At 49.9% G+C, this 12614-nt stretch overlaps 1 protein-coding gene across 1 annotated transcript in view; it reads left to right on the top strand.

The window, feature by feature from the left end:
- The window catches only part of TTLL4 (tubulin tyrosine ligase like 4), a 44379-nt gene that overhangs the window by 17961 nt on the left and 13804 nt on the right, over positions 1–12614 (top strand). The window contains exons 2-13 of the mRNA XM_060193872.1: positions 3182–4734; positions 5646–5746; positions 6121–6184; positions 6853–6977; positions 7342–7452; positions 7787–7863; positions 9099–9290; positions 9391–9473; positions 9706–9834; positions 10979–11101; positions 11242–11340; positions 11827–11961. Coding sequence (XP_060049855.1) covers positions 3278–4734; positions 5646–5746; positions 6121–6184; positions 6853–6977; positions 7342–7452; positions 7787–7863; positions 9099–9290; positions 9391–9473; positions 9706–9834; positions 10979–11101; positions 11242–11340; positions 11827–11961 — 2696 coding nt within the window. The 5' untranslated portion in view covers positions 3182–3277. The remainder of the gene's footprint in view (positions 1–3181; positions 4735–5645; positions 5747–6120; positions 6185–6852; positions 6978–7341; positions 7453–7786; positions 7864–9098; positions 9291–9390; positions 9474–9705; positions 9835–10978; positions 11102–11241; positions 11341–11826; positions 11962–12614) is intronic.

The raw sequence follows: 12614 nt of genomic DNA, 5'->3' as shown, positions 1-12614 counted from the left end.
TAGAAGTGATATTGTATACTATTTGTTTCTGAAGCTACTCTCTATAGATGTCTGATGGGGAGGCTGGGCAGTGGCACACTGGGTTAAGTACACACAGTAGAAAGTGCAGGGACCCAATAAAGGATCCTGGTTTGAGCCTGGGTTCCCCACCTGCAGGGGGTTCGCTTCACAAGCGGTGAAGCAGATACACATACACATACACATACACATATACATATACAGTTTATTTATTCATGAGAAAGATATGAGAACCAGACATCATTCTGGTACATGTGCTGCCGGGGATCAAACTCGGGACCTCATGGTTGAGAATCCAGTGCTTTACCCACTGCGCTACCTCCTGGACCACTCTGTAGGTGTCTCTCTTCTCTCTGTCACCCCATCCCTCTCAATTTCTCTCTGTCCTATCCAATAAAATGGAAAAAAAACAATAGCCACCAGGAGCAGTGGATTCGTAGTGTCAGCACCCAGCCCCAGCAATAACCCTGGAGGAGGGAAAAAAAAATTTGATGTGGTCAATTTTGTCTTTGCTTGGCAGTTCCTGGCATTATAGCCACCTTGGCTGTCTTGCTAGACATAGAGCAGGTTGTTTCCCAGAGTTATGAAAGCATCTCTCATTCTCTGTCCCTCTCTCTAACAAACAACAACAATAAATAAGGAATAGTAGCTCAGGAGGTATAGTAATGGATTCACAAGCGTGATGTCCAGAGTCCTACCTGGCAGTGCCGTCTATGTATCAGAGTGATACTCTCTTTGATATATATATTATTTGGGAGCCGGGCGGTAGTGCAGCGGGTTAAGTGCAGGTGGCGCAAAGTGCAAAGACCTGTGTAAGGCTCTCAGTTCGAGCCCCTGGCTCCCCACCTGCAGGGGTGTCGCTTCACACGTGGCGAAGGTCTGCAGGTGTCTATCTTTTGCTCCCCCTCTCTTGTCTTTCCCTCATTTCGCCATTTCTCTCTGTCCTACCCAACAACAAAGACATCAATAACAACAACAATAACCAACAATAAAACAAAGACAACAAAAGGGAATAAATAAATATTAAAAAAAAAGAAAAATATGTATTATTGTGTGTGTGTGTCTCCAGGGTTATTGCTGGGGCTTGGTGCCTGCACCATGAATCCACTGCTCCTAGAGGCCATTCCCCCCCCTTTTGTTGCCCTTGTTTATCTTTGTTGTGGTTATTATTGTTGTTATTGATGTCGTTGTTGTTGGATAGGACAGAGAGTGGAGGGAGAAACGGAGAGAGGAGGGGAAAACAGGGAAGAGAGAGTTAGACACCTGCAGACCTGCTTCACTGCCTGTGAAGCGACCCCCCTGCAGGTGGGGAGCCGGGGGCTCAAACCAGGATCCTTACGCCAATCCTTGCGCTTCGTGCCATGTGCACTTAACCTGCTGTGCTACTGCCCAACCCCCTTTAATATATTAATAGCTCTTTAGACAAATGAAAAAAGGGTAAGACTTAAAAAATATATATTGACCCAGGGTGGTGGTATCACACATGTGCTAGTCTTGGTGCCACATTAATTTTTTTTTTCTCCTTTTAGTCACTGAAAACACATGCTACGTTTCCATTCAGAAGTATCATAGACGAATGACTTATAGATTTTTAGGGCCGGGGTAGGTAGCATAATTGTTATGTAAAGAGTCTCTGATGCCTGAGGTTCTGCAGTCCCAGGCTCAGTCCCCTACACCACCGTAAAACAGAGCTGATCAGTGCTCTGGTAAAAAAGAGGGAGGAAAAAAAAAGGTTTTTACAACCCCCACCTTCACGCTGTCATGAAAATAGGCCTGTCTTTCCCACAGTTATGGAAGCTACAGGATATATTGTGGGTTTGGCTGAGTAAGTAAATGGCCACACTAATTAGTTGCCTGCTATAGGCTGGTTTCGAGGATTAGTCTGAGAGGAAAGACATCATAAATGAGAAAATAAATGCATGAGACAGGGTCTCCCTCCCCAAGATCAGTCCTAACTGCAGTGTGGCATTGGGAGTCAAGAAAGTCCCCTCTCGGGAGTCGGGCAGTAGTACAGCGGGTTAAGCACAGGTGGTACAAAGCGCAAGGACCAGCGGAAGGATCCCGGTTTGAGCCTTCCGGCTACTCACCTGCAGGGGAGTCACTTCATAGGTGGTGAAGCAGGTCTGCAGGTGTCTTTCTTTCTCTCCCCTCTCTGACTTCCCCTCCTCTCTCCATTTCTCTCTGTCCTATCCAACAACAACGACATCAATAACAGCAACAATAACTACAACAACAATAAATAAAGCAACAAGGACAACAAAAGGGAAAATAAATAAGTATAAAAAAATTACAAAAAAAAAAGTCCCCTCTCACTTTCACCTTTGTATTCTGTTTCCTGAATGCTCCTGTCCTGCTGTGGCTGCTGGAGGTCAAGTTAGTCTAACTGAAAAATAATGTTGGTATGTGGTTCCTTTTTGCTCCTGCTTTTCCCTGCTAATCTGGTAATCTAAGTCTGGGAGGGAATTTAAGTCTGTATAGTTTCCCAGACTCTTGAAGAGATGAACTGACTGTCACAGCTCCAGAATGAACTCAAGACCAGCATTTTCTGCTTGCCTCTGAACTTCACCACAAAAATCTACTACCAGGTACACGGCCTGGGTTCACACCCTGGCACCACATGGTGCTATGGCAATGGAGGAAGCCCTGCTGCTGTGGTGTCTCTCTGTCTCTCTACTCTTTCCAAATGGGGGAAAAATAAAGTGATCTGGAGCAGTGAAGTTGAGCATGTGCAAGGCCCCTACTTCCCCCCTTCCCCAGTGGGGGCAGCTGAGAATTGGTCAGAGAGCAGTAGTTGTTTCAGATAATTTCTGATCTCTTCAGAATTGGTGATGTGGCAGATACTGGCTGGTTTCTCTGCCCCCAGGTTAGCTTCTTTCCCACCCACGCTGGTATGAGGGGAGGTAAGGAAGCCACTCAGAAAAATACGTAGCAGTTGGCTGGTTGGGATTTTTCTGAGTGTGGAAGTGGGAACACACCAGGAGACTTGTGTTGGCAAGGAAGACCCGGCCCTTGATGAGGCCAGCTCTCGCTCCAGGAGGGCGTTGGGGAGACCCCTGGCTCACTCTCTGACTCTGGACTCTGGCATCCTTCCCCAATCTGGCTGCAGTGGGACTCTGGCTCCCCCAGAATCCCTGAAGCGTCCTGACTCTTTCTCTCCCCACAGGCTGAGGGATCTGAGGATGCATCTGCTACTGTTGAACGTGTGTGGCATCGCCCCTGAGCTGGGCCACCAGGCCACGAGGCTGTGACGCGGCCCCTCATGGCCTCAGCTGGAACCGAGCACTACAGTATTGGCCTCCACCGGGGAAGCGACTTCCAGCCGAGCGGTCCCTCGGGCACAGTGCCTGCCCCCTGGCCTGAGAAGCCCTCTGAGGGCAAAGCCTGGCCTCAGGCCCACCAGCAGGTGAAGCCAATCTGGAAGCTGGAGAAGAAGCACGTGGGGACGCTGACAGCCGGGCTGGGTCCAAGCTTCGTGGGTGCAGCGCCCCCGCCAGCATATCTCCTCTGCCCACGAACTTCCTGTAGCGCCGGGGCCACGGTGGTCCTCACAGGCCAGGGCGGCTCCTGCTACGTGCAAGCTCTCCCGGACGTGTTCAGCAGCACCCCGCTGGCTCGCCGCGCCCACCATCGCCACAAACCCTACCAGCAGCTCGAGTCTTTCTGCCTGCGTTCCAGCCAGACTGAAAAGAGACCTTTCTCTCAGCCTCAGAAAATCCTCCCTGTCAGTCTCACTGCCAACAAGGCCCCTCCTGCCACTGCCGCTGCCCCCATGGCTCAACCCATGGCCTCCTCGCCCACAGATCCATACCTCTCACTGGGAGCAGCTGGGGAGAACCCTTCAGGGAAGACCCTGGTCTCTGCCATCTCAGGGAAGATCCCGCCTCCACTGTCTGCCCCTTCCTCCTCCTACAAGCCTGTGCTGAACAACAACTCCTTCATGCGGCCAAGTAGCACTAAAGTGCCTTTGCCTCAGGCCGAGGGCCTGAAGCCAGTGTCCTCACCCAAGATCCAGCTGGTCTCCTGGCACCACTCGGGGGGCACTGGAGACTGTGCCCTCCAACCTATGGAACACAAGCTTCCCCAAAGCAACGGCACCATCCTCGATGACACCCCAGCCCCTGCCGGCCTGATTGAGGCCCCCAGCTCCTCAGACATGTCCCCCACCAGTGTGGCCTCTCCCCACTTCAGCCAGATCAACTTAGCCATGAGGGCAGAGCCCCGTTCCTGTGGTTTGGATGGTGACTCTGCTCCCCAGGCTCTGACTAAGGATGTCCGGTTCACGGAGGCCGTCAGGAGGTTGACTGAGAGGGGCTTCGAGAAGCCGAGGTCAGGCTACAAAGTGGAACAGGCTTGTTTCATGAGTCCCAGCATGCAGTGGAATTCTCTTAACAGGAGCAGGCGGTGGAAATCTCCTGTGGTAAGCCAGCAGGAGCCCGGATCCCGGGAGCTCTTGGAGCTGGACAGTACAGTCTTCTGTACCAAGCGAATCAGCATTCACCTCCTTGCCTCACATGCCAGTGGGCTCGGTCACAGCCCTGCCCGGGAATCTGTGGTTAGCTCCCTGCCACGTGGAGAAGACAGAGCTCCCCATCTGCCTTCTTCTTCTCAGCCCTTCACCGATGTGACCACCCGCCTCTCTTCCCTCCATCTGAGCCAGCTGGGGAAGGAAGGGTCCAAGGAAGCCAGGAAACTGGACTCACATGCTAGAGGAACTGGGTAAGCTGGAGAAAGCCTCTGGTTCACTGAGAGCAGTAGAATGTGGGCCCCATCTGTTTAGTACACTGACCATGTGTCTCTGAAGTTTGGCTTTGTCTGTAGTCATGTAGAATTTTGGGTTTTCACTTCAGGATGGAGAATGGCAAGTTACAACTTGCAGGCCACAGCCCACCCATGGGCTGATTCCGTAGGCAAGGTTCTGTTGAAACACAGCCTCATACATTCGTTACTGGCTGTGGCTGCTTTCACATTGAATGTCAACTAGTTGTGACAGCTGGAATGACCCAGAAAACTTAAAATATTGACTGGCCCTTTAGAATGCCTTGACACCTGCGTTAGATTATAACCAAGGGCGAAATAAATAGTTGAATTGCATACCAAGCCTAGATTGAAGGGTATGCTGAGCTCTGGTGTCTTATTATTTCTCTAGGTTCCATCAGGGACTTTTGCTGAGTTCCCAGAGAGAGCGATCTAGAGGCATTGGATATCAATTACTAGACTGGTGGTGTCCCCCACCTCCCAGAGATTTATTTATTAGAGAGAGGGGGAAGAACTAGAGCCTCACTGGCATATACAATGCCAAGAATCAAACTTGAGACCTCATGCTCAAGAGAGTCCAATGCTTTGTCTACTGCGCCACCTCTTGGTGTTTTGTATATGGAATTTTGTATTATTGATGAGGAAGTCCAAAGAAGATGAAAGACCTAGTGCCTCTCTGCAGGAGAGGAGATGTAGGTTAGAGAAACTGGGGGTAAAGCTAAACTCTGAGGGCGAGAGAAATGAAGTTGCGAGACCCAGGCAACAGACAACCAACTGGTGACCAGGGAAGAGACAGACAATGGCGGATGGTGAAGGAATGAGGAGCTATAACCTCTCATGGAGTTCGCTAGGAACACAATTGTTTCTTATAGTTCAGCTGCTGACCTCCAGCTCAACCAGGTAGATGCCGCAGATGTAGAAGACGAGCTCTTGGATGGCTTGGAAGACTCCTGCAGCCATGATGAGGACGATGGTGAGTAGGGACCTGCTTGGGTCACCAGCCACTTGGTCACCAGTCACTCACTAAGGCAGGGTGCCGACAGCTGTGTGCCAGACCCTTGGTTCCCACTCCCACCTATGTTAATATTCTCCTTGGGAGTCTGAAGGTGGCTGTGGTTTAGGGGCTGGGGGGGTGGGGAATGTGGTCTCTAGTCCTGCTATCCCACCAGTCTTGCCTTCTCTCTACTGGCTGGGTTCAAAGAAGGTGGTGACAGGTGACAGGGGGGTGCTCACAGCTCCTCGAGAAGGCTGAACCCAGGATGTGCAGGGAGAGTGGCCTAGGCCTGGTGAGTTGGTGTGGGGCCTTTCCCAGCTGCAACTTCTCTGTTCTTCCCTCCTCTTCCTCAGGAGACTCGGAGTGCTCCTCATTCAATGGCATCTCCCCAAGCGAGTCAGTAGTGGAGATCTCTCGGTGAGTGGTGGCTGTGTAGCTCAGTGATAGATTCTGGGTTTGGCCTAGACAGTTGCACAGCCTTTCACAGGATCTTTCTAATTTCATACCATACACTTTACAAAAAGGTATTCACTGATCATTGTCATATCAGGCTCTTACAGAGTGTGCAGACCTTGTCTCTCTGAGGCTCAAAACATGGGTTTTCCCAGCAGATGGAGGTTGATAAATCCCAAACCATTTTGCATTTTAAGGATGACTAAAATCAGAAATAGCTCAGGATTGCTAAAACCATATGAAGTATCATATCCTGATCGTAATAGTTGGGCAGCTCACTATTTTGAGACCCCTTGGTTGACCGCCCCAGCCTCCTAGAGCTTTGTCACCACACATAAAAATCTGACGCCTCAGTCATTTCCAAAGCAGAGGTGAGCTCATCACCAGATAAACCTAAGTATAAAACAAGCCAGAGATAGCACTCTTGTCTGTCTGTTGTCTTTTTGCCTTGAAATGGAATGGCTGCTCCTGAGTTAATCCTAGCACCCAATGGAATAGTATGTGCAACGCCATTACTAAGCATTTGTCCTTGTCGAATCATGTTCTGAAGAACACCTGAAAAGAACTTCTGGAGCAGTGCCAGCACCTGAGGGCTATGACTTTCTCTACCACGTGTCTGTTTTCTGTCTTAGGACCTGTATGGAGATTCTCACCAAACCCCTGCTTCCCAGTGAGAAAGTTGTCCGGCCAGCTCTCATTTACAGTCTCTTCCCCAACGTGCCCCCTACCATCTATTTTGGCACTCGGGATGAGAGAGGTAAGCCTGGCTAAGGGGAGTGGACAGGGCCACTGTGGTGGTTTTCCTGACTAGTTCTGTCTGACCTCTCCCCCCTCCATCTGCACATGTATTGAAGGTTTAATAGAGGGACCCTTTTCTTGGGCGTCCTTTAACTGAGCCGTATCAGTTGCATATGCATGCTTAGTTCATATCCTCTAAGCTCAGTCCACTCCAATTTCCATCTCCTTTCCTTTCTGTGTTCCTCGCTCCCTTTCTTATCCCAAGCTTGCTTTTCTGATAAGCTGTGACTGGGAACAGTTCTTAGTCATGTGCCTACCTAGGCGAGACAACAGCAGCATCACCTTTCCCTCTTCTCATCATGACTCTCCTGTTCCTTGTCCAGTGGAGAAACTCCCCTGGGAGCAGAGGAAGCTGCTCCGGTGGAAGATGAGCACAGTGACCCCCAACATTGTCAAGCAGACCATTGGACGGTCCCACTTCAAAATCAGCAAGAGTGAGTCTTGCCTTCTTGTGAGCCAGCTGACCCTGGCAGAGGGGCTTCTGGCAGGAGGAGAGCCCCCAGGTGCCCCCTGCTGGGAGGACACACTGTCCTGAACTTTCTAACCTCACAGGGTGACACAGCTCTGCAGACCCTCTGAGCCAGAGCCTGTTCCTCAAAATGGAAAGACAGAGAGCCATTGTGCCTGACCCCCACGCCTCATGTGGGACAGCTCCATGGCAACCCTTAGGCAGCAGACCTGGGAACCGTGCCCAGCTCAAGGGGTATTTCTGGGACCTCTGGCCCCTCTCCATCCCAGAAATGACTTCTTGCTGTGTGCCTCCTCTAGGAAATGATGACTGGCTGGGCTGCTGGGGTCACCACATGAAGTCTCCTAGTTTCCGATCCATCCGGGAGCACCAGAAGGTAGGAACCCTTTCTGGGTCCTTTTTTCCCTGACCCAGGACTAGGCAGAAGGTGGTTGGTGTTGGGGCAGAGGAGGACAAACATGGAGAAGCCAGGAAGCGTTATAGAGGAATGGAGAAGAGGGGGTGAGCATCCCCAAAGCCAGCCTTCTTCTAGGGTGGCTTTCTATGTACTGTTTTTTTGTTTGTTTGTTTTTTTGTCTCCAGGGTTATCGTGGCTCTGCCTGCACTGCAAATCCACTGTTCCTGGAGACCATTTTTTCCCTTTTGTTGCCTTTGTTGTTATTGTTGGATAGGACAGAGAGAAATGGAGAGAGGAGGGGAAGACAGAGAGGGGGAGAGAAAGATAGACACCTGCAGACCTGCTTCACCGCCTGTGAATCAACTCCCTGCAGGTGGGGAGCCGGGTGCTTAAACTGGGGTCCTTGTGCTGGTCCTTGCACTTTGCACCATGTACGTTTGACCTGTTGCACTATCACCCGGCCCCCGTGATGCACTGTTTCCAGGTTGTGTTTTCCCATCACCTCTGCATCGCTTCTATTCCTTTTTTTTTCCCCTGCCTCCAGGGTTATTGCTGGGACTCAGTGCCAAGACTGAATCCACTGCTCCTGGAGGCCATTTATTCCATTTGATTGGACAAAGGAATAAGGTTGGGAGGAAGGAGATAGGGAGAGAGAAAGAGAGACACCTGCAGATGTACTTCACCACTTATGAAGCTTTACCTTTGCAAGTGGGGAGCGGGGGCTCCAACTGGGATCCTTGCACAGGTCCTTGCATTTAGTACTTTGTGCGCTTAACCAGGTGTGCCACCACCTGGCCTTCACCACTTCCATTTCAAAGCTGAATATGGAAAGGAGAACCCCGGTCTTGTGTTGGAATAAACCCTTAGCACTCCCCCTGCCCCCCCCTTTACGAAGGCCAGTAAATTTTTATCCTGTACTGTGTGTGTCACAGAAAATGACTGACCAGCCTTTTCTATGCACTTACGTTGAATATGACGTCTGCCTGAGTCACTATTCACATCTGAACTGGCAGCTCTTAGAGGACACTTGATTTTCTTGTGCTCTGTGTCTTGATCTGGTGGGTCCTCAGCAGCTGGGTGCCTGAAGGTCAGATGATGGTGATAGGACATCTCACAGGCGCTGGGACTATTGCTAAGGGATCTGGGATGGCATAGGGAATCTTGCCATCTTCCTTGGGGGCTCACTCCTGACTTTCCCTCTGTCCTTCCTGTAGCTAAACCACTTTCCAGGGTCATTCCAGATTGGGCGGAAGGACCGTCTATGGCGGAACCTGTCCCGCATGCAGAGCCGCTTTGGCAAGAAGGAGTTCAGCTTCTTCCCCCAGTCCTTTATCTTGCCCCAGGATGCCAAGCTCTTGCGGAAAGCCTGGGAGACCAGCAGTCGCCAAAAGTGGATTGTGAAACCAGTGAGTGGGCCATGGGGTGGTGGTAGGTCTTGGTTTAAGCGGAGTCACGGAGTGTTGGGTCAGGACCAGAAGCCACCTCCCTTGCCACTTTGACTTCTAGCCAGCGTCGGCACGAGGCATCGGCATCCAGGTCATTCACAAGTGGAGCCAGCTCCCCAAGCGGAGGCCCCTTCTGGTACAGAGGTGAGCTTGCTTCCAGCTCGGGCCCTGCTCCCCACTTTTTCATCTTCTCAGCCTGGAGATTACCTTTCTACAATGTTCTCCTGCCCTTTGTCCTCCCAGCCCAACACCATCCTTGGCCAACTGTTCTAAGGCCTTTCTCTCACAGTCCTTTAGCTGATGTTTCCCTCTGTTACCCGCCTCCTAAGCCCCACCTTATTTCCTTCCGCCTGAAGAGGCCCTTTCTCCTCTGTAGGTATCTACACAAGCCCTACCTCATCAGCGGCAGCAAGTTCGATCTGCGAATCTATGTTTATGTCACCTCCTACGATCCGCTCCGGATTTACCTCTTTTCGGATGGACTTGTCCGCTTTGCCAGTTGCAAGTACGTTGTAGCAGTTCAGAGGTTGCTTTCCTGAGGGTGGCCAACTTGAGGACATTAAACAAAAGCTAAACATTTTGGCAGTTGTATGAATAAAAGAGAATGTAGACTATATTTGGGAAAACCCAGTCTTCCTCGTGTGTGTTCCCATTCTTCTGGTCAAGAAATGTGTGTACACACACACACACACACACACACACACCTACCTACCTACCTCCATAACACCAGCCAACTGCCCTCCAATTAAGCTCAATCCTGATGCTACCCAGTGTCAGGATCCACATGGAGACTGCTCAGAGCCCATGTCAGAAGCCAGTTTCCAGTCACACATTAGCGGTGCAAATCAGCTTGCAATGACACCTCCATCTTCAGTTAATTTACTTGGTCAGCTGCTAGAACTGAGAAGAGCAGTATGCTTCTCTGTATTGGTTTATGACATAAAGATCTAATAAAGGCTACAGATGCCCAGATAGAAGAGGGCTGTTGAGCTTCTTTGCTACCTTAGAGCCATCATTCTGCTGAGAAGTGCTTCAAACCCCACATTTTTGAGATCTGTATGGAGACTGCATTATGTAAGTGTGATGGGTCATTGACTCCATTTTTAGCTTTCTTTGGTCTCCAGAGAATGGGAGGAGTAAGGCTAAAGATTCCAAACGTCCCATTATGGCTTGGTCTTTGTTGTACTAGCCTTCATCTAGCCCACCACCTAGAGCCACCTCATTAGGACAGAAGGTACCGGTATCAGCCAGGAACTTGTAAGGGTTTCAGGAGTCCTGCATCAGGAACCATACTCTAAGACCAGCTATTAGAACAAGAGATGCTTCTAGTCCTTCTAAATTTAGCAATATTTAGGCATTTACAAGGATGTCAAGAGTTGTATAATTAGAAATTTCACTTTCACAGGGGGAATGGGAAATAAGGCAATTCTCCACTGACTCTGGAGAAGGTTTTTCTGAGGTGGGTGGGATATTCTAAGCTGTGGTGTTTGTTCTATTTAAATACATTACCACCAGCCATGCTTTTGGGGCATCTTTCTCAGGAAAAGATCCACGCGTTTGTCCATCCCATCCTCAGGAGTTTGGGGAAACGTTTAGACTACTGTTCATCTGCTGTCTCACCCTCTTACCCACTTTCTCTTCAATCCCAGGTATTCCCCTTCCATGAAGAGCCTTGGCAACAAGTTTATGCACCTGACCAACTACAGTGTCAATAAAAAGAATGTCGAGTATCAGGCCAACGAGGATGAAACTGCCTGCCAGGGCCACAAATGGTACTCGAGCAGTGTCCCTGCCAGTGGAGAGCTGGTTGAGCAGCGGGGTTTGGGGGGAGTCTTTCTCTTTCCCTCACCCTCATCATTCATTCCTAGACTGTCCCAATTCACTCATCCCCCCCCCCCCCCCCGCCTTGCAGGGCATTGAAGGCCTTATGGAACTACCTGAGCCAGAAGGGAATCAACAGTGATGCCATTTGGGAGAAGATAAAGGATGTTGTTGTCAAGACCATCATTTCGTGAGTCACCCTGCTTATGCGGAACACACACACACACACACCCCTACCCCTCCCTACCTTCGTACTGTTTTGCTTCAGACTTTGACCGTGCTGTGCTTCGTTTTTTGAGTATTGGGACTGGGAAGTAGTAGATAGAATTAAAATCTGCTCATCTGAGTAACTTTATCTCCTGCAGAAGCTGGCCTCCAATCTAGGCATTTCTTGAGCTACTTTTCCTGAGTCACTAAAAAAATATATTTATTTATTTATTTATGGGACAGGAGGAGGAGAGAGAGAATCAGAGAGCATCACTCTGGTATATGCAATGTCAAAGATTGAACTTGGAACTTCACGCTAGAAGGTCCAATGCTCGATCCATTGTGCCACCTCCTGGGCCACCATGGTTCACTTCTGTCCTCCAGTCTCTGGGCCACTCCCCTGAGAGGACAGCTCTGAGTAAGGCCCTCTGGGAAGAGCCAGACTGAGTACCTCCTCCTCCGGAAGCAGGTCAGAGCCCTATGTGACCAGCCTGCTGAAGATGTATGTGCGGCGACCCTACAGCTGCCACGAACTCTTTGGCTTTGACATCATGCTGGATGAGAATCTCAAGCCCTGGGTCCTGGAAGTCAACATTTCCCCAAGGTAAGCCATGTTCTCCGAGCACACCCAGGAGAACCTTTCCTGCAACCCCTAGGAGCCCAGTTCTGCTGTCATCTTGTATTTTATTTTTTTAAATTTTTATTTATAAAATGGAAACATTGACAAGACCATAGGATAAGAGGGGTACATTTCCACATATTGCCCATCCCCAGAATGCCGTATCCCATCCCCTCCCCTGATAACTTCCCTGTTCTTTATCCCTCTGGGAGTGTGGACTCAGGATCATTATGGGATGCAGAAGGTGGAAGGTCTGGCTTCTGTAATTGCTTCCCCCCTGAACATGGGTGTTGACAGTTCAATCCATACTCCCAGCCTGCCTCTCTCTTTTCCTAGTAGAGCAGGCACCTTGGGGAGGTGGAGAGTTCCAAGACACATGGTGGGGTTGTCTGGCCAAGGAAGTCAGGTTGGCATCATGGTATCATCTGGAACCTGGTGGCTGAAAAAGAGCTAAGATATGAAGCAGAACAAATTGTTGACTAATCATGAACCTAAAGGCAAGAATATTGTAGATGAAGATTTGAGGTCTCTGTTTTGGAAAAAACTAGTAGGTCTAATTTAGGTATATTTTAAAGGGCCCATGACTTTACTAGTTTTTGCCTGTACCTGACATCTGATATACAGGTGGACCCAGGTTA

Source organism: Erinaceus europaeus, chromosome 7, assembly GCF_950295315.1.
Source record: "Erinaceus europaeus chromosome 7, mEriEur2.1, whole genome shotgun sequence".
Taxonomy (NCBI): Eukaryota; Metazoa; Chordata; class Mammalia; order Eulipotyphla; family Erinaceidae; genus Erinaceus; species Erinaceus europaeus.
Note: the sequence above shows the minus strand (reverse complement) of the source record. Positions and strands in the feature narration are given on the sequence as shown.